This window comes from Cetorhinus maximus, chromosome 9, assembly GCF_964194155.1.
Source record: "Cetorhinus maximus chromosome 9, sCetMax3.hap1.1, whole genome shotgun sequence".
Lineage (NCBI taxonomy): Eukaryota > Metazoa > Chordata > Chondrichthyes > Lamniformes > Cetorhinidae > Cetorhinus > Cetorhinus maximus.
This window is the reverse complement of record NC_135887.1, coordinates 144181812-144204666: the sequence shown is the minus strand read 5'-3', so window position 1 is coordinate 144204666 and position 22855 is coordinate 144181812. Positions and strand designations below refer to the sequence as shown.

Sequence of the window (22855 nt, the reverse complement as noted above, 5' to 3'; positions counted from 1 at the left end):
CCACTATTCAGTATGATCATAGCTGATCCTCTATCTCAATGTATATTCCATCTTTCTCTCTATAACCCTTGATGCCCCTAATATCCAAAAAATTATCAATTTCTTTCTTGAATATACTCAGTGATCCGGCCTCCACAGCCTTCTGAGCGAAGAAAAGTTTCCCTCATCTCAGTCCAAAATGGCCCATATCCTGAGACTGTGGCCCCTGGTTCTAGACTCCCCAACCAGGGGAAACATCCTCCCTGCATCCAGTCTGTTTCGCCCTGTTAGAATTTTATACATTTCAATCAGATCCCCTCTCATTCTTCTAAACTCTAGTGAATACAGGCCCAGTTGAACCAATCTCTCCTCATACGACAGTCCTGATATTCCAGGTATCAGCCTAGTGAACCTTCGCTGCACTCCCTCTATGGCAAGCATATCCTTTCTTAGGTAGGGAGACCAAAACTGCATGCAATACCCCAGGAGTGGTCTCATCAAGGCCCTGTATAACTGCAGTAAGACATCCCTACTTCTGAACTCTCATCCTCTTGCAATGAAGGCCAACATACCATTTGCCTTCCTAATTGCTTGCTGCACTTGTTTACTTTCATTGACTGGTGCACAAGGACACCCAGATCCCTTTGTACATCTACATTTCCTAATGTATCACCTTTTAAATAACAGTCTACCTTTTCTGTTTTTCACACCGAAGCGTATAACTTCACATTTATTCTGCCATGTGTTTGCCCACACACACAACTTGTCTAAATCGCCCTGAAGCTTCCTTGCATCTTCCCCACAACTCTTAACCCCGCCCAGTTTTGTATCATCAGCAAACTTGGAAATATTGCATTTGGTTCCCTCATCCAAGTCACTTATATATATCATGAATAGCTGGGGCCCAAGCACTGATCCCTGTGGTACACCACTAGCCACTGCCTGCCACCCGGAAAAAGACCCATTTATTCCCACTCTCTTTCTGGCCTGTCAACCAAATCTCAATCCATGCCAGTATATTACCCCTGATCCCATGTGCTTTAATTTTGCCCAGTAGCCTCTTATGTGGGACCTCATCAAAAGCCTTGAAATCCAAATACACCACATCCACTGGTTCTCCCTTATCTATTCTACTAGTTACATCCTCAAAAAACTCCAGATTAAGCATGGTTTCCCTTTCATAAACCCACCCTGACTTTGTCTAACCCTGTTAATTCTTTTCAAGTGTTCTGTTACCACATCTTTTATAATAGAAATAAAAATACCTGGAAAAACTCAGCAGGTCTGACAGCATCTGCGGAGAGGAACACAGTTAACGTTTCGAGTCCATATGACTCTTCAACAGAACTAAGGAAAAATAGAAAGAGTGAAATATAAGCTGTGTTAAGGGGGGGTGGGACAGGTAGAGCTGGATAGAGGGCCGGTGATAGGTGGAGATAGACAAAAGGACAAAGAGGCGTTGAAGGTGGTGATATTATTTAAGGAATGTGATAATAGGTGACATTAAGGGTAGAAAGCAGGACGAGCGAGGTACAGATAGCCCTAGTGGGGGTGGGGTGGGAGGAAGGGATCGAAATAGGCTAAAAGGTAGAGATAAAACAACGGATGGAAATACATTTAAAAATAATGGAAATAGGTGGGAAAAGATAAATCTACATAAATTATTGGAAAAGGGGGGATCGGAAAGGGGGTGGGGATGGAGGAGAGAGTTAGGGTTAGGGTTATTGTTGAACTCAATATTCAGTCCGGAAGGCCGTAAAGTGCCTAGTCAGAAGATGAGGTGCTGTTACTCCAGTTTGCGTTGAGCCTCACTGGAACAATGCTGCATAGTGTAGTGGTATTGCCGCTGGACTAGTGATCCAGAGACCCAGGGTAATGCTTCTGAACCCGGCACCCGGGTTTGAATCCCGCCAAGGCAGATGATGGAATTTGAATTCAACAAAAAGTCTGATGATGACTATGAAGCCATTGTCGACTGTTGTAAAAACCCATCTGGTTCACTAATGTCCTTTAGGGAAGGAAATCTGCTCTCCTTACCTGGCCTGGCCTACATGTGACTCCATATGGTTAACTCTTAATTGCCCTTGTTCGGAGGGCACTTAGGGTATGGCAATAAATGCTGGCCTAGCCAGCGACATCCCCATTCCCATCAACGAATAAAAAAAAAAATTTCAGAGACCCAGGGTAATGCTCTAGGGACTTAGTTTCAAATCCCACCATGGCAGATGGTGAAATTCGAATTCAATAAAAATCTGGAATTAAATATGATGATGACTACAAAATAATTGCCAATTGTCGTAAAAACCCATCTGATTCACTAATGTCCTTTCGGGAAGGAAATCTGCTGTCCTTAATTGGCCTCATGTGACTCCAGATGCTCAGCAATGTGACTGTCTCTTAAATGCCTCCTGGATAATTAGGGATGGACAATAAATGATGGCTTAGCTAGTGACACCCACATCCCTAGAATGAATAAATAAAAGTCCTGCCTCACCCCAGTTGTGAAAGGTGGTGGACAATTAAACAACTCACTGGAGAAAGGAGGATCCACAGATACCCCCATCCTCATTGGGGAAGCCTAGCACGTCAGTGTAAAAGAAAAGGCATTCGCAACAATCTTCAGCCAGAAGTGCCAAGTGGATGATCTATCTCTGCCTCCTCCGAAGATCCCCAGCATCACGGATTGCAGTCTTCAGCCAATTCCATTCACTGCGTGTGATATCGATAAATGCTGAAGGCACTGGTTACTGCAAAGTCTATGGGCTCTGATAATTTTATGGAAATAGTACTGAAGACTTGTGCTCCAGAGCTTGCCGCGCCCCTAATCAAGCTGTTCCAATACAGCCACAACACTGGCATCTACCCAACAATGTGGAAAGTTGCCCAGTCATGTCCCGTACACAAAAAGCAGGACAAATCCAACCTGGCGAATTACCACGCCATCAGTCTACCATTGATCATCAGTAAAGAGATGGAAGGGGTCATCAATAGTGCTATGAAGTGGCACTTGCTTAGCAATAACCAGCTCACTGACATTCAGTTTGGGTTCTGCCTGGGCCACTCAGCTCCTGACTTCATTAAGCCTTGATTCAAACGTGAACAAAAGAGCTGAACTCCAGCGGTGAGGGTGACTACCCTTGACATCAAGGCAGCATTTGACTGGGCCTTGCATCAAGGAGTCAGTGGGAATCGGGGGGAAAATTCTCTGCTGGTTGGACTCCTACCAAGCATAAAGGAAGATGGTTCTGGCTGTTGGAGGTCAATCACTTCCGTTCCAGGACATCACTGCAGGAGTTCCTCAGAGTAATGTCTTAGGCCCAACCATCTTCAGTTGCTTCATCAATGACCTTCCTTTCACGTAAGGTCAGAAGTGGCGATGTTCGCTGATGATTGTGCAAGTTCACCAATTGCAACTCCTCACACGGAAGTTGTCCATGTCCAAATACAGCAAAACCTGGACAATATCCAGGCTTGTGCTGACAAGTGGCAAGTAACATTCGCGCCACACAAGTGCCAGGAAATGACCATCTCCAATAAGAGAGAATCTAACCATCACCCCATGACATTCAGTTGCATTATCATCGCTGAATCCCCTGCTATCAACATCCTGGGGGTCACCATTGAGCAGAAACAACTGGACTAGCCATATGAATACTGTGGCTACAAGAGCCGGTCAGAGTCTAGGAATCCTGTCGCGAAAACCTCATCTGACTCATCAAAGCCTGTCCGCCATCTGCAAGGCACAGGTCAGGAGTGTGATGGAATACTCTGCATTTGCCTGGGTGACTGCAGCTCCCACAACACTCAAGAAGCTGGACACCATCCAGGACAAAGCAGCCCGCTTGATTGGCACCACATCCACAAGCATTCACTCCCTCCACCACAGACACACAGTAGCAGCAGTGTGTACCATCTCCAAGATGCACTGTAGGAACACACCAAGGCTCCTTAGACAGCACCTCCTAAACCCACAACCACTATCATCTAGGAGGATAAAGGCAGCAGACACATGAGAGCACCACCATTTGGAAGTTCCCCTCTAAGCCACTCACCATCCTGACTTGGAAATATATCACTGTTCCCTCATTGTTGCTCGGTCAAAATCCTGGGGGAGTTAGGATGGGCAACGCCCACACCCAATGAATGAATTGTTTTTTTAAAGTCTGATGTCAGCCTGGAAATCCAATAGACCACCCCCCTCATCAAAACCCTGGGCTTGCTTTATCTTTCAGTTTGGGACTATCTTAAAAAAAAAAGCAGGCTTTGAAACCACGGTCACTGCATATATTAGCTTGGAAACTACCCATTTCATCACACTACATAGGCAGTCTTAGTGATGGCACAGCTATTTCCCTTTACGTAGCATTGCCTGTTTCCTGTCCAGCCTCAGCTCTTCTGCTGAAACCCTCATCCATGCCCTTGTTATCTCCAGACTTTACTATTTTAATGCACATCAGGCTGGCCTCCCACTTCTATCTTCTGAAAACTTGAAGTCAAGCAAGCCTCTGCCTGTGTAGCAACTTGTATCAAATGCTCCTTAGCCATCACCCCTGCGCTTGCTGGCTCCCATTAAACAACGCCCTGATTTTAAAATTCTCATTCTTGTTTTCAAGTCCTTCCATGCCCTTACCCCTCCCTTCCTCTGGTTCTCCTCCAATCCTGAAAACCTTTGAGATATTTTTGGTCCTCTATTCTGGCCATTTAAACAACCCGGATTTTAATCCCTGGACTTCTGACAGCCGTTCCTTCAGTTGCCTAAACCCCAGGGAATTCCCTCCCTGAACCTCTTCCCACTACCTCACTTTCCTCCATTAAAATACTCTTTAAAATCCACCTCTTTGGCCAAGGTTTAATTGTCTGCCTTAATGTTTCCTTATGTGGCTCAATACCATATTTTACTTTAATGTAAGAAATGTCTCAAAGCACTTCAGAGGCATTATAAAGGTGATATGTAAATACAAGTTGTGTTGTTTAAATCATCCACCTAAATGATTGAATTTTGATATTTATTCATGTAGCCGAATCTCAACCGGAATGAAATTTGAAAATGGCAGTTCCTTAAATCTCTGCTAAATAAGAAATTCCATGTAATAAAACAATGCTAATTATAAGGTAAAAGCAGAATACTGCGGATGCTGGAAATCTAGAACAAAAACAAAAATACCTGAAAAAACTCAGCAGGTGAGAGCAAAACTTCTTCAAGGTAGATATTCCTTGAAGAGAGGTGGCAGTCAATTAAACACTCCTTTCAAGTGAAGCAGCGCTTCACTTGCATTTCCCTCAATTTAGTCCACTGCATTCGCAGCTCCCAATGCGGTTTCCTCTACATTGGAGAGACCATGGAGAGACCAAACGCAGACTGGGTGACCGCTTTGCAGAACACCTGCGGTCTGTCCGTAAGCATGACCCAGACCTCCCTGTCGCTTGCCATTTCAACACACCACCCTGCTCTCATGCCCACATGTCCGTCCTTGGCCTGCTGCATTGTTCCAGTGAAGCTCAACGCAAACTGGAGGAACAGCACCTCATCTTCCAACTAGGCACTTTACAGCCTTCCGGACTTAATATTGAGTTCAACAATTTCAGATCATGAACTCTCTCTTCTATCCCCACCCCCTTTCCGATCCCCCCCCTTTTCCAATAATTTATAATTTTTTTACAAATATATTTTTCTTTTCCCACCTATTTTTAAACTTACTTCGATCTATTGTTTCATCTCCACCTTTTAGCCCATTTCGATCCCTTCCCCCCACCCCACCCCCACTAGGGCCATCTGCCACTAGCTTGTCCTGCTTGCTACCCTTAATGTCCCCATTAGCATATTCCTTAGATAATATCACCACCGTCAACCCCCCTTCGTCCTTTTGTCTATGACATCTTTTGCAATCTCTTCTCTGCCTCCACCTATCACTGGCCCCCTGTTGAGCTCTACCTGCCCCACCCCCCTCTACTAGTTTATATTTCACCTTGTTTCACTATTTCCTTCCTAATTAAAAGGTGTTGAGCTTGTGAGTCTTTAGCTGGATGTACGATCCACATGTTATTGGGAAGAACAGGACAAAATACCAGCACTGTAAAGGAACTTGCAAATAAGTCAATGCGAAGTACATTGGTAAATTTAATGTAGGTAATGAAATGCTAATAGAGAGAATAACAGGGCTTAAGATGACATCTTGGGATTTAATGGTTTTCACCATTATTACTATTAAAGGAAATAGATGAGAAAATGCAGTTGCAACTTTTCACAGCTATTCTGCTGTAAGAAGTCTTGGACATACCCTATCTGGAGTGCTGCATAAGTTTTTGGACAGCAAGCCTCAAGAAAAATGTATAATTCTTAGAAGAGTGGGATGTGGCGGATAAGGTAGGGATTTAATTGACAAAGAATGGGTCAGGCTAATGGAGGAAGAATGAGGCGAAACTGAGCTTAGATAAATAATTCAAAGGAGAGGTGTGGAATAGGGCAAGGTCCTCAAAGTGGATGGAGGAGGAAATTCCTTTGTCTGTTTTCTGCCTTCCATTTCCAGCTTTGCTTCTCTCATGAGATAAAATGGAACAGGAGCCGGAGTAGGCCATTCAGACCCTCAAGCCTGCCCCACTTTCAATAAGATCATGGCTGATTCGATTGTGGCCTTAACTCTACTTTCCTGCCTGTCCCCCTATAACCCATGTCGCCCTTGTCAGTCAAAAATCTGTCTAACTCAGCCTTGAATATGGTTAATGGCCCGGCCTTCATTGCTCGTTGGGAAGAGAATTCCAAAGTCTAGCCACCCTCAGAGTAGAATTCCTCCTCATCTCTAACATAAATGGGAGACCCCTTATTTTTAACCTACGCCCCCTAGTTCTAGATTCTCTCACGAGAGGAAACATCCTCACAGCATCTCTCCTGTTGAGCCCCTCAGAATCTTATGTTTCTGTAAGATTAACCCTCATTCTTCTAAAGCCCAATGAGTATAGACCCACTCTGCTCAACCTTTCTTCATAAGACAACCCCTTCATTCCAGGAATCAGCATAATGAACCTTCTCTGAACTGCTTCCAATGCAAGTATATCCCTCATTAAGTAAGAAGGCAAAACTGTACATGGCACTTTAGATGCAGGCTCAGCAATGCCCTGTACAGTTATAATAAGACGTACCTACACTTTTGCTCCTTTGCCCTTGCAATAAAGGCCAAATAAACATTTGGACTTCCTAATTACTTGCTGTACCTTCAAACCAATGTTTTGTGATACATGTACGAGGATCCCTTTGTACTGCTCAGCCTCTTTCCACTTAAAATGCTGCTTTTCTATTCTTCCTGCCAAAGTGGACAACCTCAAATTTTCCCACATTGTACTCCATTTGCTAAATTTTTGCCCACTCACTTAACCTATCTACCGTTGCAGACTCTTTGTATCCTCTTTGTATACTCCTCACAACTTGCTCTCCAATCTATCTTTGAATCATCAGCAAATTTGGTTACAATGTGGTTGGTCCCTCCGTCCAAGTCGTGAATGCAGATCAAAAATAGTTGAGGCCCGGCACTGATCCCTGTGGCACTCTACCAGTTACAGTTTGCCAAACTGAAAATGACCCATTTATCCCAACTCTGTTTCCATTAGCTAGCAAACCCTCTTTCCATGCTAATATATCACCTCCAACACCATGAGCTCATACCTTGTGCAGTAAACTTTTATGTGGCATCTTATCGAATGCCTTTTGGAAATCCAAATACACTACACCTTGTTTGTTCCTCTTTATCCACCCTGCTTGTTAAATCATCAGAAGAACTCTAATAAATTTGTCAAACATGATTTCCCTTTCACAATACCATGTTGGCACTGCTTATTATGATTTTTTTAAATGTCCTATTATCTCCTTAATAATGGATTCTAGCATTTTCCCTATGACAGAGGTTAGGCTAACTAGCCTAGTTTCCTGCTTTCTGTCCGTCGGCCCCTCCTCCTCGAATAGAGTACATTTGTGGATTTTCAATCTGCTGGGTCCTTGATAGAATCTTGGAAGATTGCAACCAATGCATCCACTATCTATGCAACCACTTCTTTTAAGACCCTCAGGTGCAGGCCATCAGGTCGAGGCGACAGTCTTATTAGTTTTTCGAGTACTTTTTTCTCTAGTGATCGTGATTGTTTTAAATTCCCCTCTCCCTTTAGGCTTTTACTTTTCTACTATTCTTGGGATGCTTTTTATGTCTTCTACTGTGAAGACAGATACAGAATACTTGTTGAAATTCTCTGCCATTTCTTTGTTTCCATTATTAGTTTCCCAGTTTCAACCTCCTAAGTGACCAATGCTTACTTGAGCTAATCTTTTCCTTTTTATATACTTGCGTATACTTGTCTCCCTTCTGAATTTGCATTCTGGTTCCGATCTCCATGCCAAGCTAGCTGACCCTGTCGAAGTGCAACATAACCAGCTTTAGCGAATTCCATCTCCCCCTTAACCGGCCCTAATGCCCCAGGAATCTAAAGCCCTCCCTTCCTTCTGCACCAAATCTCCAACCACACATTCACCTGCACTAGCTTCCTGCTAGCACATAGCACCTAGAGCAATCTGGAAATTGCTGCTTTTTGAGGCCCTTCATTTTAATTTATTTACCAGCTGCCCAAAGCCTCTGAAGAGCTTAATCCCTCTTCCTATTTATATCATTGAGACCTTTATGAACCATAATGTCTGGCTGTTCACCCTCCCCTTCAGAAAATTCTGCAGCCGCTCAGTGACATCCTTGAACCTGGCATTAGGGAGGCAACATACCACCCTGGAATCATGTCTGTGGCTGCAGTAATGCCTGTCTGTTCCCCTAACTATTGAATCTCCTGTCATTATTGTTTTCCTGACCTTCCTGTTCCACCCCACCCAGCCCCCCTTCCCATTCAACTGAGCCATCCATTGTGCTTGTTGCCTTGGCTCTATTCCCCAGAGGAACCATCGCCTTATTCTATATTCAGAACTGAGTACTGGTTGCAGAGTAAGATGTACTCAGGACTCCAAACTACCTGCCTGATCCTCCTTGATTATCTGGTGGTCACCCATTCTCTTTCCTCTCTGCTTGCACATTCTTAAACTGCAGGGTGACCACCTCCAGAAATGCGATGTCTCGGTGTTGTGGATACACTGCTGTATATCAACTGTTTTTCAAGCTCTCAAACCTGGCGAGAGGGGTGTGAGGTAGACCAATTGATTATTTGACAACATTTGGAATGGAACATAGCTGGCCAGGTGGTGAGAGGAGCATTTTATTGAGTAAGAAGAATCCAGTAGAAACATGACAGGTCATGCAGTGGTATCCAGCAGAGATAAGTCTTGGGTATCAGCAGCAGGTGAGAGCTGGTTCAGGAGCAGATTTAAACTTGGAAGTATTAAGTTGCCAGAGCAGGTTCATGACCGTTGAGACATAAACTAGCCTAGCAAGTCTGGGAAATCAAATTAAACCAAGGTCCCAACAGTGAAACCAAAGTAAATACACAAAGTAAATGGGACTGATAGTTGTGAAATATGCTCTATTTTCAGTATGAAACTTGTAGATTGGACCTTAATGTCCCTTTAAAACTTACTTCTGTATTGACCACTGTGTTAGTGCATTAAAACATGGTGCCATGAATTGATTGGTTGTAAGGCCCCAACACCAGCCTCTCTTCTCAGATAAATGTCAGAGGGACTTTGGTCTGGAAAGCACAATATCACACATCTGATTCTTCCCCCATCCTTTGTGGATGGATGGCTTGAATTAAAAGAATTGGCAGGAGCCTGAACATAACCTCTGTCATCTGGAAACTTGTATCTTGTAGAGGCTCCTGAATGACTTTCACGCCTGTGACAGCCCTCCCACCCATCTTCCCTCTACAACAGACATAATAACTTAAGTTCCTGACGGACATTTCTTTCTGATCAGGTAACAGGCTTAGCCAGTTGGATTTCCTTTCTAATCATCCTCTATCTCCCACCTTCCATGGGAATCTTAAAACCAACCATTCTATCCAACCAAGCTGAGTGGGGAAGAGATGATGATCATGTAAAAATGCTCCCGCTGGCCAGTGAACCATATCTGATGAGAAGAATGTTCTTCTCTCCCTCTTTCCCTTCCTTGGCCTGCTATCTTTCGATCAGGATGCTTACGTTCCTAAAAGTAAAACACTGTGGTTGATGGAAATCTGAAATAAAACAGAAAATGCTGGAAAAACTCAGGTCTGGCAGCATCTGTGGAAAGAGGAACAGAGTTAACGTTTCCAGCCCATATGACTCTTCAAAGCATTATGCCAATGCTCCTTTAACTGTCTTTCTTAACTGCCCTTTTTCTGCATGCAATAATAACCTTTGTTAATGAATTTTGAAATTAATTTGTTGACTAAATCAATTTATAGCTGCAAAGTACAATTATAATTTTGAAAAGTTTGCTTGGGAAAGGTAGAGTGACATATTTCCATTTGGAAATTGATCTCTACAAGTTAACCATTTTCATATTAGACTAATGCAATATTTAAACATTTGAAACAAAAACAAAAATTGCTGGAAAAACTCAGCAGGCCCGACAGCATCAGTGGAGAGAAAGACAGAGTTAACTTTTCGAGCCTGTGTGACTTCAGAACTAAAGAGAAGAAAAATATGGTGAAATGACAGGGCAAAAGAGACAAGCAAAAATCCTGTCAGAGAAGAGTAGTAAGAGTAGTCTTCAAGGTAAGCTTTCCTGAAAGAGAAATGGCAGTCAATTAAACACTAAGATAAAAGCAAAATACTGTGGATGCTGGAAATCTGACAGGACTTCTCTCCGACAGGATTTCTGCTTCTCTCTTTTGCCCTGTCATTTCACCACATTTTTCTTCTCTTTAGTTCTGAAGAAGAGTCATACGGACTTGAAATGTTAGCTGTCTTTTTCTCCACAGATGCTGTCAGACCTGCTGAGTTTTTCCAGCAATTTTTGTGTTTGTTTCAGATTTCCAGCATCCACAGTATTTTGCATTTAAACATTTGAACTTGAATAACTGCCCCAATTGCTTATATGATGGTACAGTTTTAAAGGATCCATTAGAGCTAGTTTTAAAAGTTAATTTTCTGCTCCTTTTATCACCTCCAACATTTTTTGAAAGGTGTTTAATATGAATGCACCAGTGCCTCCTGCCAGTGACCCTGACACCCTCAAACAACAGAGTCCATACCAACCCAGCTACAGCCAAGGCTTCAACAGCCAGCCTCAGCATCAGGTTGAGCAGCCTGAATTGCAGCAGGAGACGCTTACAACTGGTAAGGAAGCCTTCCAAATACAGATAAGTGTGTACTGTTGCTGATTTTTTTTTCCTTTTGATTGTCATGAAGTAACTTGCCTATAATTGGACCTTTGTGGCTGTGATTTTAGAATATGAATTTTGTTTAAATTTTTCTAATATTTCTGGATTGGAGAGTATTCATGCCTATATTAGCTCTAAATTTGAGTTTCTTTTGTACTTCTGGCTGTCTTATATATTATACCCTCTGTAACCTTGGGGTCATCCAAAACTCTGCTGCCTGTGTCTTAACTCACAAGAAGTCCTGTTCTCCAATCACCCCTGTGCTGCTGATATACATTGGCTCCTGGTATAGCAACGTCTTGATTTTAAAGTTGTTTTCAAAACCCTCCATGGCCTCACCTCCTCCTATCCTTGTAATCTCTTCGAACCCCCCAGCCCTCAGACATCTGCATCCATCTAATTGTGGCTCTTTGAGTGTTCTGGATTTTAATCGCTCTACCATTGGCGGTTGCACCTTCAGTAGCTTCAGCCCTAAGCTGTGCAATTTCCTGCCCACACCTCTCTGCCTCTCTACCTCACTTTCCTCCTTTTGACACTCTTCAAAACCTACCTCTTTGGCCAAGATTTTGTCTCCTGACCTATTATTTCTTTGTGCTTGGTGCTATATTAATATATGTTGTGTGCACCGTAGTTAAATCGAGTACATTTTAATGTGACTAGGTTCATTCACCCGGCTTTAGACTTATTTTGCCAGTCATGCATTTACAGAGAATTCCATTTGGGGTCAAAGTTTAATCACAGTCATATTTTGCACCTAGGAACGGCTGTATTGTAAAATCTCTTAATGCCAGGTGAAAGTATTATGCACCATGGTCACAATTTTACCACCTTCATCTTTTGGAAACTGCTAGATCAGAGTTCATAATTTTCAAAGACTTGGTGTTGCTATTTCTGACCTATGGAAACTCACTGTTCAAATTATGATGCTCCTGGAAAACATGACCATTTGTTCTTGTCAGTAAAGTTTAAGTTCTGATGTTGAACAATCTTTTGTCAGAAATGTTTTAACTTGTGGGTTTTTGCAAGCTCAAACGATTACTTTGCTAGCCCATAACTCATGTAGGAATGTCCATGAGTACTCATTGGTGGGTTTATCTAATCTTGCACAGACAGTTCTGAAGTCTCATTTGTCTTTTGATGAAAGTTACAAACACATTTCACTTTTGCAGGAAATTAATGTTCAAGTTTTATCTTCAACTTGATGTTTTTTCTGTTGCAACAAGACATAAATAAATGTGCACAAGAATTTAGCTTTGTTTAAGATCAGCTTTATGACACACTTGTCATTTCTGGACAGTTTGCTTTAGGAACATGAATTAAATAAAACCATTAAAAACTGAGTTTAGAAATAGCAAATCGCCTTGCCAAAGCACATTAAGACATATCAAGGGAAATGTAGCTCCCTTTACTCATGCAGTGCCTGTTTTTAGCTTTAGCATATGAAAGGCTCTGGGCCATTTGTAAGGCAGGGTCTCTGTATCATGTAGAGCATTAGTAATAACTGACTGCTAAGGACAAAAACACTAGTTAGACTGCAGCTAGAGTATCATATCACAGGCAGGATGTGGTTGCATAAGGGAGGATACAGAGGGGATTTACCGAGGATGTTGCCAGGACTGTAGAACTTTAACTGAGGAAAGATTGGATAGGCTGACGTTGTCTTCTTTGGAACGCAGGAGGCTAAGGGGAGATTTTATGGGGATATGTAAAATTATGAGGGACCTGGTTAGTGGTTAGGAAGAACCAATTGGCATTAACAGAGGTCAGTAACCATGGGACATAGGTTCAAAGTAATTGGTAGCATGATCAGAGGGGAGTTGAGACTTTTTGACTCAGAGAGCAGTGCAAGCTGGTAGAGATAGAAACTGTAATTGCATTCCAAAAATACTTCAAGTGCAGTTTACCTACAGGGTTACAGCCCAAGAGCTGAGTAACTCTCTTTCAGCTGGCACAGGCACAATGATCTGATGGCTTCTTCTGAGCCATAAATCTTTTGTGTTTCTATGAGATACTTTGCTGAATAAAACCTGGTGTGAAAATGTACCCTTTTGAGTTGCATTATGATGATTTGTTGTACTTTATACTGTGCGATGAATGAAAGAGAGAATAGGTACTCGTGGGCCTCATTCAGAATAACGAAGTAAACTAAAGGAACTCGATGGAGAAGTTTGTAAAACGGTACGATAACAATCCTCTTAAACTGAATGAAAATGGCGACAAAAATAGTTAAAGGCTTTAGGAAAAAGCCAATTAATATTATTCCCATGAACATTCATGATGTGGACATTGCAGTAGTTACTAACTACAGTTATCTAGGTATCGAAATAGATAAGTTAAATTGGAGAGAGCACTGTACAAAAGTGATGGTCAGGGAATATACACAATTATACTTCCTCAGAAAATTAATATCTTTTCAAGTAGATCTCACAATCTTGAAATGCTTCTGTAGGGCTTTTTGGATGTCTCTCCTGGGACTATGGTCTTAGGAAAGCAGATTCCAAGGGTACAGAGATTGTTGAACCAGGCAGGAAGGGTATTTAGTGAGCAGATCTATCTGGATGAAAGCAAAATACTGCAGATGCTGGAAATATGAAACAAAAATAGAAAATGCTAGAAAACCTCAGCAGGTCTAACAGCATCTACGGAGAGAAAAACAGAGCTAACGTTTTGAGTCCGTATAACTCCTCTTCGTAGCAAATTTCATCACATTTTTACTTCCCCACCACCAACCCCTCCCCCCACCCCACCCCCACAAGGGCCATCTGTCACTTGTTCGGGTTGTTCTTTTCAGAGTGCTTACCCTTGTCCTGCTTTTATCACATTCTGCTTTCTCACCTCAATGCTACCATCAGCACCTCCTTTAGCCCTTACCACTACCATTAACACCCCCCTTTGACCTTTTGTCCATGACATCTTTGTCAATCTCTCCTTTGCCCCCACTTACCGCTGGCCTTCTATTCAGCTTCACCTGCTCCACCTCCCTTAAACAGTATAAATTTCATCACGTTTTTACTTCTCTTAGCTCTGAAGAAGTCATACAGACTCGGAACATTAACTCTGTTTTTCTCTCCACAGATGCAGTTAGACCTGCTGAGTTCTTCCAGCATTTTCTGTTTTTGTTTCTATCTTGATGAAATCTGCTTATGAAGAATTTTAATGAAAGTAAAGAGTGTTATGAGCAATGCCAATCACCTGTTGTTTCAGTAGTACTGTTGGTTACGTTCAGGGAAAAGGCTAGAATCACTCAGATGCAGAACAAATTGGTTCCTGAACTTGTTTGTGCCCTTCGCCATAAGAGCTTTTAATGGAGTTTGTATGTATGACGATATGCACTCCTGATGGGATTTACTGATTATTTTAAATGCATTGGAATAGTTTAAATACATATTTTAATTAAGTTAGACTGTTGTGGTAGGGTAATTTTCTTTCTTTTTAATTGTTATTCATTTATATGTAATTTTTTAATGAGCAAGCAATGTACTGAAATTAATTACCATATGGACAGTATAGTGAAATTAAATTGGATGAGAGAATAAAAAAAAGTTGAAATCTGGATATCTGAAACAAAGACAGGGATTACACAAAATACTAGGTTCAGGCTGCAAAGAGGAATAAATAGCTTGATGTTTCAGTTCCAACTGTTGTCAGAAGTAAAAGGAGAATGAGTATGTGCTTTAGATGTGGCTACCCCCATTCTTTTGAAAGTTTAGCAGACCAGTTGGTATATTTTTATATATGGGGAATGAAAATAAAAGCTGAAAACCGATGTGTAAGCTATTTTTGTATGAATTGAACATATAATGCCTTTAGAATAAAATTCCCAAAGTTGCTTCATCAGCGTAGTCAAAGAACCATTAGGGCAGATGAAAAAAATAGCTTGGTGTTATGAACGGTGCAGTTGGTAAAGCAGAGTTATTTAAAAATCCCAGAGGGAAACTTTAAACAACTGTCATAACCTACAATTTGAAGTGTTGTTTGAGATGCGACTCTCAATTCAGGAATCAGACCGCTAGTTCTCGAGGCTTTACATTAAACTAAATTAAACATTTTATTATTTACACAGGTTAAAATATATATACACATGGCTTCAAATTACTACTATCATCACTTTAACAAATTCCCAAACTACTCTCCGTTAAGGCAACAGCAACCCATAGACTTAACCAAACACCAGGCAAAGCATTTTCACTTTACGAATTCAAAATTAGGTTTTTTTCACTTTTGGTTCCTGTGGAGACAGTGTGGAGACAGTTGGGAGGCTTGCAGCTGCCGTTTGACCTCACATTGCTTCTGCCCTGCACACGTGAAAACTGTTGAAGTTACACCTACCACCTCCATTGAATGTAAATTGTTATTGTATCACCAACCGCTGAACTTAACCTCTAACAGTAAAACCCCTTTCATAGTACCAATTTTATTAGTAACATAAACATATTGCTTGGTATCTGCTAGATAGGCGTCAGTTTTCACCCTACTTCTTGAATGATCTATTCAAAAAATGCAAATGCACGCTATCTCTCTATTTACATCTCAAAATTAGTACTTATCAAAGCCACCCAGGCTAGCTGGCTTTAATCCAATTAAGACACACCCACAGACTAAACCTCTATTTTAAAAGAAAAAATATTTTCCAATAATATATACATTAATAGCTTTATGACATCGCCCGCCTTATCGATAAATGAACCGTCATAATTCTAAAAGACGGCTACATTTTAATAGCCCATTTCACACTATCTCCTATACTCAGTACGCTATTACATTACCAGATGCATGTATTAACATAATATATATACACAAGTCCTTGGTATCAAAAGAAATCACTCTAGTTCAGCGTCCGTTTTTTTTTAAATGTCCCATTTTCCGTTAAGCTTCAAACTCTTGATAACGCATCTCTTCCAGCAATATGTATAATCCGTAGATTAAATGGTTGTAATAATAGATTCCATCTAAAAGGCCTTGCACTTTAGTCACAAAGTGTCTCCAAAAACTCCAAAGAATTATGGTCTATATAAACGATTGTTTCTGATGAATTGTTTGCAATAGAAATCTCAAAATTCTGCAATGCTAACACCAAACTTAGTCTCTTTTTCGATCACTGAATATCTTCTCTGTTGTACTTTCAGCTTCCCATGAAAAATACCCTAACGGTTTTTCAATTCCAGTATCACCCTCTTGGTAATAGTACAGCCCCAATGCCTATATCGCTTGCGTCAACGGCCAACTTGAATTGCTTGGCATAATTGGGTACTGCCAACACTGGTGTGGTAGTTAATACAGTTTTCAAACTATTGGACGACTTCTGACACATCAGTGTCCATTGAAACCACTTGTCCTTTTTTAATAGTTCAGTCAGTGGAGCAACCACTTGGCTAAAATTTGGTACAAATTTCTGGTAAAACCTACTCATGCCCAGAAATCTCAAAACTTCTCGTTTTGTTGTAGGCATGGAGAAATCCACGATAGCCTTGACTTTCGCATCTCTCGGTGCCACCTTACCATGTCCAATGGTATGGCATAGAAACGTAAATTCACTTTTAGCCAAGTTCATCACCAGATTAGCTTCTTGTAGTCGAGTAAATAATTCTTCCAGATGCTGTAAATGCTCCTCCCACGTCTGACTGAAAACAATTAGATCATCAATATAAACAGCACAATTGCTTAGACCGCAGTGACTTTGTTTGTCAGTCTGTGAAATGTCACAGGTGTACTCTTCATACCAAATGGCATGACTTTAAACTGATATAGTCAACTTGCCGTTACAAAAGCCAGTATCTCCTTTACTCTCTCCGACAACAGTACCTGCCAATATCCTTTTAGCAAGTCAATCTTTCTGATAAATTTTGATTGCCCCACTTTCTCAATGCAATCTTCCAACTGTGGTGTGGGATATGAATCTGCTTTTATCACCACATTCACCTTTCGATAGTCCATACACAGCCTTTGTGTTCCATCCGATTTCGGTACCAGTACAATAGGCGAACTCCAGCTACTGCAACTAGACTCAATAATATCATTGAAATCAATTTATTTTTGTACTTGTGATAACTTTGCTGGATTTAATCTATAAGTTTGTTGCCTTATTGAAGATGATATTTCTATATATACATCATGTAAAGTTAAATGTGTCTTTCCCAACTCATTTCCACAAATAAGTTTGTGAGACTGCAATAGCTTTTCCAAATCATTTTGACACTTGCTTGGATGGTAACTCAATATTACATTTAAATTTTCAAGCACCCCCTCATTATCCAATTTAATTAGAGGAAAATCAATTTGAGTCCTGCACTTCTACCTCTCTCATCATCCAGCATCACTAATATCTCTTTTTGTTCCTCTTCCTTGTCAAAGTACTTTTTAAGCATCTTTACATGACACCCTCTGCTTGTTTCTTCTATCTGGAGTATTTATTAAACAATTTACTTCACTCAATTTCTTTTCAATCCTGTAAGACCCACTAACTCTTGCATTTAAGGAATCACCTAATACTGGTAACAAAACTAGTTTCTCTCCAGAAACAAAACTGCAAATTTTAGCCGCTTTATCTGCTTTCACTTTCATCATGTGTTGTGATATCTTTAAATGTTCCCTAGCCAGCTCACATGCCCTGTTCAATCTTTCCCTGAAATTTGATACGTAATCCAGGAGGGTAGTTTCTGAATTTTGACCCACCAATTTCTCATGAATCAATTTCAGTGGTCCCCTTACCTCATGACCATAAACTAGCTCAAAAGGGCTAAATCCAGTCGATGCATTAGAAGAGTCTCTAATAGCAAGTAACAAAAATGGAATTCCCATATCCCAATCCTGTGCATAATCATGACAGTACACTCTTATCATAGTTTTTAAAGTTTGATGCCATCTTTCCAAAACTCCTTGAGACTCCGGATGATAAACCGTTGACTTAAACTGTTTTATTCCCAAACTGTTTATTACTTCCTTAAACAGCTGTGACGTGAAATTTGACCCCTGATCTGATTGTATTTCTTTAGGTAAACCATATCTTGTGAAAAATTTAATTAACTCCTCCACAATCATCTCGTAATATTTCTTAAAAGGTATTGCTTCAGGAAACCTAGTAGACATATCCATTATTGTCAGTAAATACTGATTTCCACTTTTAGTCTTAGGGAGAGGGGTCCTACATAATCAACCATGACCCTGGTAAAAGGTTCTTCAAATGCTGGTGCTGGGATTAAAGGTATAATCACTGCTTGTGGTTTTCCTGTTACTTGACATATATGACATGTCCTACAGAATTTGACTACATCCCTTATACAGTCCTGGCCAAAAAAACACCTCTATCTTTTCCTGTGTTTTCCTAATTCCTAAATGTCCCCCCATTTGGAATTTCAAGAGCAATCCTCAGAATCTCATTTCTATACCCTAATGGGATAACTTTCTGATGTACCTCCCACCAGCTTTCATTTGCTGAGACATGATCTGACCGCCATTTTCTCATTAAAATATTCCCCTGAAGATAACGTATTGGAATACATTTTGCTTCGGTTTCTGAATAAGCTTTCTGATGTAACTGTTTTAATTGAAAATCATTTTTCTGTAACTCCACTAACCTCTTTGAGTTAAGCACTTCAACTGAACTGAACTGCATTCCTTCCTCTTGAACAATGATATCAAATACAGTGCCAGCTAATTGGATTTCAACACCACCTTCTTGCCTTTGAATTGCCTGCGTTTCTTGTTTGACTTGTTCTTCCTGATGAGCTTTTGATCTTGTTATAACACAATCAGGAAGCAATCCAGGATGTTCCTTCTACAGCACTTCTGTTGAAAATACATCTAGAGGCTGCTCAACTACCATAGGCATCACCCACATTTGCAATCCAGCTATATCATTACCCAGAATAAATTGAACCCCTGCAATGGGCAATTTTTCCACCACTCCAACTATAACTTCACCATTCTTCCATTTGCTTTTTAAATTTAACTTCCACAACGGAATAGATTTAACATCTCCATGAACCCCACTTATTATTACCTTCTCCTGCAACACTCCCTCGGAACAACAACATATCACTATCCCACCACATTAAGGATTGACTGGCCCCTGTGCCTCTTAAAATTTTAACATTTTTAATTACCCTGTACACATGGCAAGACTTTCTCTTCAGATAGAAAGTGTTTAAACATTTCTGCAACCTGCTCCTCTCTTGAGTAAACTGTGAACACATTCCCACTTCTTTACCTTTCATTGATTCTCTCTGTTTCACCTGTACACAAACCACTGGTTTCTCCTGTGCCTGAACATCAGAACCCACAGTACTTTTACTTCCAAAGCTTTTCTGTACCCCAATAATTCCTACAGATTTTTCCTGCAACCTCCAACACACTGACTTTGACTTTGTGTGCCCCACTTCATTGCAATGAATACACCTCAATTTTTGAATGTCACTTCTGCCTTCAGCACCTTTTTATTCTGAGAATAAACTTCCTGGGAACTTCCAGCTACTCCTCTTCCCTGAATACCTATCTTCCTTTCACCTTCCCACTTTCTATCCTTTCCAGGTGTAAAAGGGTGACGAAAAAATGGTTTAGCTCTATGAACGAACTCATAATTATCAACTATCTCAGCTTGCCTTGCAGAATCAACCCTCTGTCCCTCCACATGAGTTCTCACTACCAACGGGATTGAGTCTTTAAATTCTTCCAAAAGAGTTACTTCTCTAAGAGCTGCAAATGTTGTCTCTATTTTTAACGCCTGTATCCACCGGTCAAAATTACTTTGTTTTACTCTTTCAAACTCAACGTAAGTTTGCCCAGGCTGTTGTCTCATATTCCTGAACTTCTGCCTGTATGCTTCAGGAACCAACTCATATGCACTCAAAATAGCTTTTTTCACCACATCCATTATTCACTGACATTTCTTCTGAAAGCGAAGCATATACCTCATGTGCCCTACCTAACAACTTAGACTTTAATAACAACGTTCAGTTTTCCTGTGGCCATTTCATCCATTTAGCTATCTTCTCAAATGAAATAAAGAATGCTTCAATATCTTTTTCCCCAAACTTTGGACGAACTTGTGCAAACTTAAACATACCCCCACTGGGTTCTACTCTAGAGATAAATCCTTCCTCACCCACTGGCATCTCTTTTCTGACTGCCAACACTTTTAGTTGGAATTCTCTCTCTCTCTCTCTCTCTCCCTCTCCCTCTCCCTCTCTCTCTCTCTCTCTCCCCCCGCCCCTCTCTCTCTCTCTCTCTCTCTCTCTCTCTCTCTCTCTCCTCCTTCTCCATCTTCACAATTTCTAATTCAAGCTTTTTCATTTGTAACTGAAGTCTCACTGCCTCCAGCTGTGACTCATGAGTGTCAGGTTTCACTTCCAACTGTAGATGCTGTGCTATACTTCAACTATATCTGATTTCCTAGCCCCCATAGGTAACCCCAATTTTAACTTATCTACCAACTCTGCTAGCTTAATTTTGGTTATTTTCTCCAACTCAATCAGAGTTATTTCCTCTACTCCCAGATGAGCCTTAGCAATTGCCAAAGCCACCTTGCAGTCTCACCACTTCTAAAATACCTCACCAACTCCTGAATTCAAAGTGCCTCTTGTACTTGTAACCTTAAGATTCACCAATTCCTAACCAGTCAAGGAATTAAAAATATAATTTATCCCAGCAAGAACCCCCAATTGTTATGACCGATGCAGTTGGTAAAGCAGAGTTATTTAAAAATCCCAGAGGGAAACTTTAAACAACTGTCATTACTGATAATTTGAAGTGTTATGTTTGAGATGCGACTCTCAATTCAGGAATCAGAACACTAGTTCTCGAGGCTTTACATTAAACTAAATTAAACATTTTATTAATTTACACAGGTTAAAATATATATACACATGGCTTCAAATTACTACTATCATCACTTTTAACAAATTCCCAAACTACTCTCCGTTAAGGCAACAGCAACCCATAGACTTAACCAAACACCAAGCAAAGCATTTTCACTTTACGAATTCAAAATTAGGTTTTTTTCACTTTTGGTTCCTGTGGAGACAGTTGGGAGGCTTGCAGCTGCTGTTTGACCTCACATTGCTTCTGCCCTGCACACGTGAAAACTGTTGAAGTTACACCTACCACCTCCATTGAATGTAAATTGTTATTGTATCACCAACCGCTGAACTTAACCTCTCTAACAGTAAAACCCCTTTCATAGTACCAATTTTATTAGTAATATAAACATATTGCTTGGTATCTGCTAGATAGGCGTCAGTTTTCACCCCACCTCTTGAATGCTGTATTCAAAAAATGCAAATGCACGCTATCTCTCTGTTTACATCTCAAAATTAGTACATATCAAAGCCACCCAGGCTAGCTGGCTTTAATCCAATTAAGACACACCCACAGACTAAACCTCTATTTTAAAAGATAAATATTTTCCAATAATATTATATACATTAATAGCTTCATGACACTTGGTCAAATAAATAGCTTTCTATTAGCAATAAAGGAAGAGAGAGACAAAGAAATTTGGGGAAAGTTGTTTTACCTGATTGGGGTCTGGTATTTGGAGGCCTAGACAGTCAGTGGTGAGGCATGAGGCAAAGAAAGTGATGAATGTGCAAGACCTGAGCTAGGCCATGCTTAGTGTTTATGTGTAGTTCTGGGCACCCCATTACAGGAAAACTATTGGGATTGTGGAATGGGTACAGCAAAGATCCATTCGAATGGTAACAGGAATGGCTGGTTTGTAGTTATAAAGAGAGACCCTGAGTGGGTGCCCTTGCCTCCCTTTGCCCTTGATTCTGCATGTGCTCTCAGGACAGCCTATCACTGCCCCAGTGAACAGATAATTCTACACACAGGTTCAAGCCATGTTTATTCTGATTGTTGATAAACTGTGCTCCAGTCTGATCTCAGCAGATAGAGGGTAAACATGTGAGTCGTAAAGTAGCAGATCAACAAAAGAAAGGGCACACCGACTGACTCATTTAGGGACAATAATGACAGATGAGTTTTCTACTGCAAATATCCCAAAGCCCTTATTAATATTCCAGATCCTGGGGTGAAATTGATCTTCAATGGTAGTGCAAATAGGGCAATAGTGTTTTACACCCTGCCCAAAATTCTTTTCCAGTGAAGTCAATGGAGGAGAAAATTGGGCAGATTGCAAAAAAAAAGTCTGATTTAATATTTTTGTAGACTAATGTCACCTCTTCACCCACCTTGTCCCCTCCAATTGGAGGTTCAAAATTAAATATAAGGAAAGCAAAAGTTAATGGGATTTTCATGTGGAGTAATAAATGACATTATGCAACCATTTCCAGTTTTTGGGGTTTCTGATGACATCACTTCATGCACGAGTATTCGGCCCCACACATGCATGAACAATTTGGGTCCCCTCATCGCTTCATTAGATGGTTCGTACCATCACCTGTAAAGTAAGGAAGGAATATTCTTTATTTTTACTCCAGTGGTTTTGATAAACGGACTAGATTTCATTTGATGTCAGTGAGCACAAAGCTGAGTACAATCCCTCTGTTCTCATGGCGAGGGAAAGTTTGTCCTGATATTTATGAGATGTGCTTCTGATGGAAGACCTGGAACTATGTGTTTTCCTGGCAAGCTGTTG

General features: G+C 40.8%; 1 protein-coding gene across 1 annotated transcript in view; it reads left to right on the top strand.

Moving 5' to 3' along the window:
* caprin1b (cell cycle associated protein 1b) overlaps nt 1-22855 on the top strand; it is a 204275-nt gene that overhangs the window by 150243 nt on the left and 31177 nt on the right. The window contains exon 14 of the mRNA XM_078549580.1: nt 11065-11218. Within this exon, the coding sequence (XP_078405706.1) occupies nt 11065-11218 (154 nt within the window). The remainder of the gene's footprint in view (nt 1-11064; nt 11219-22855) is intronic.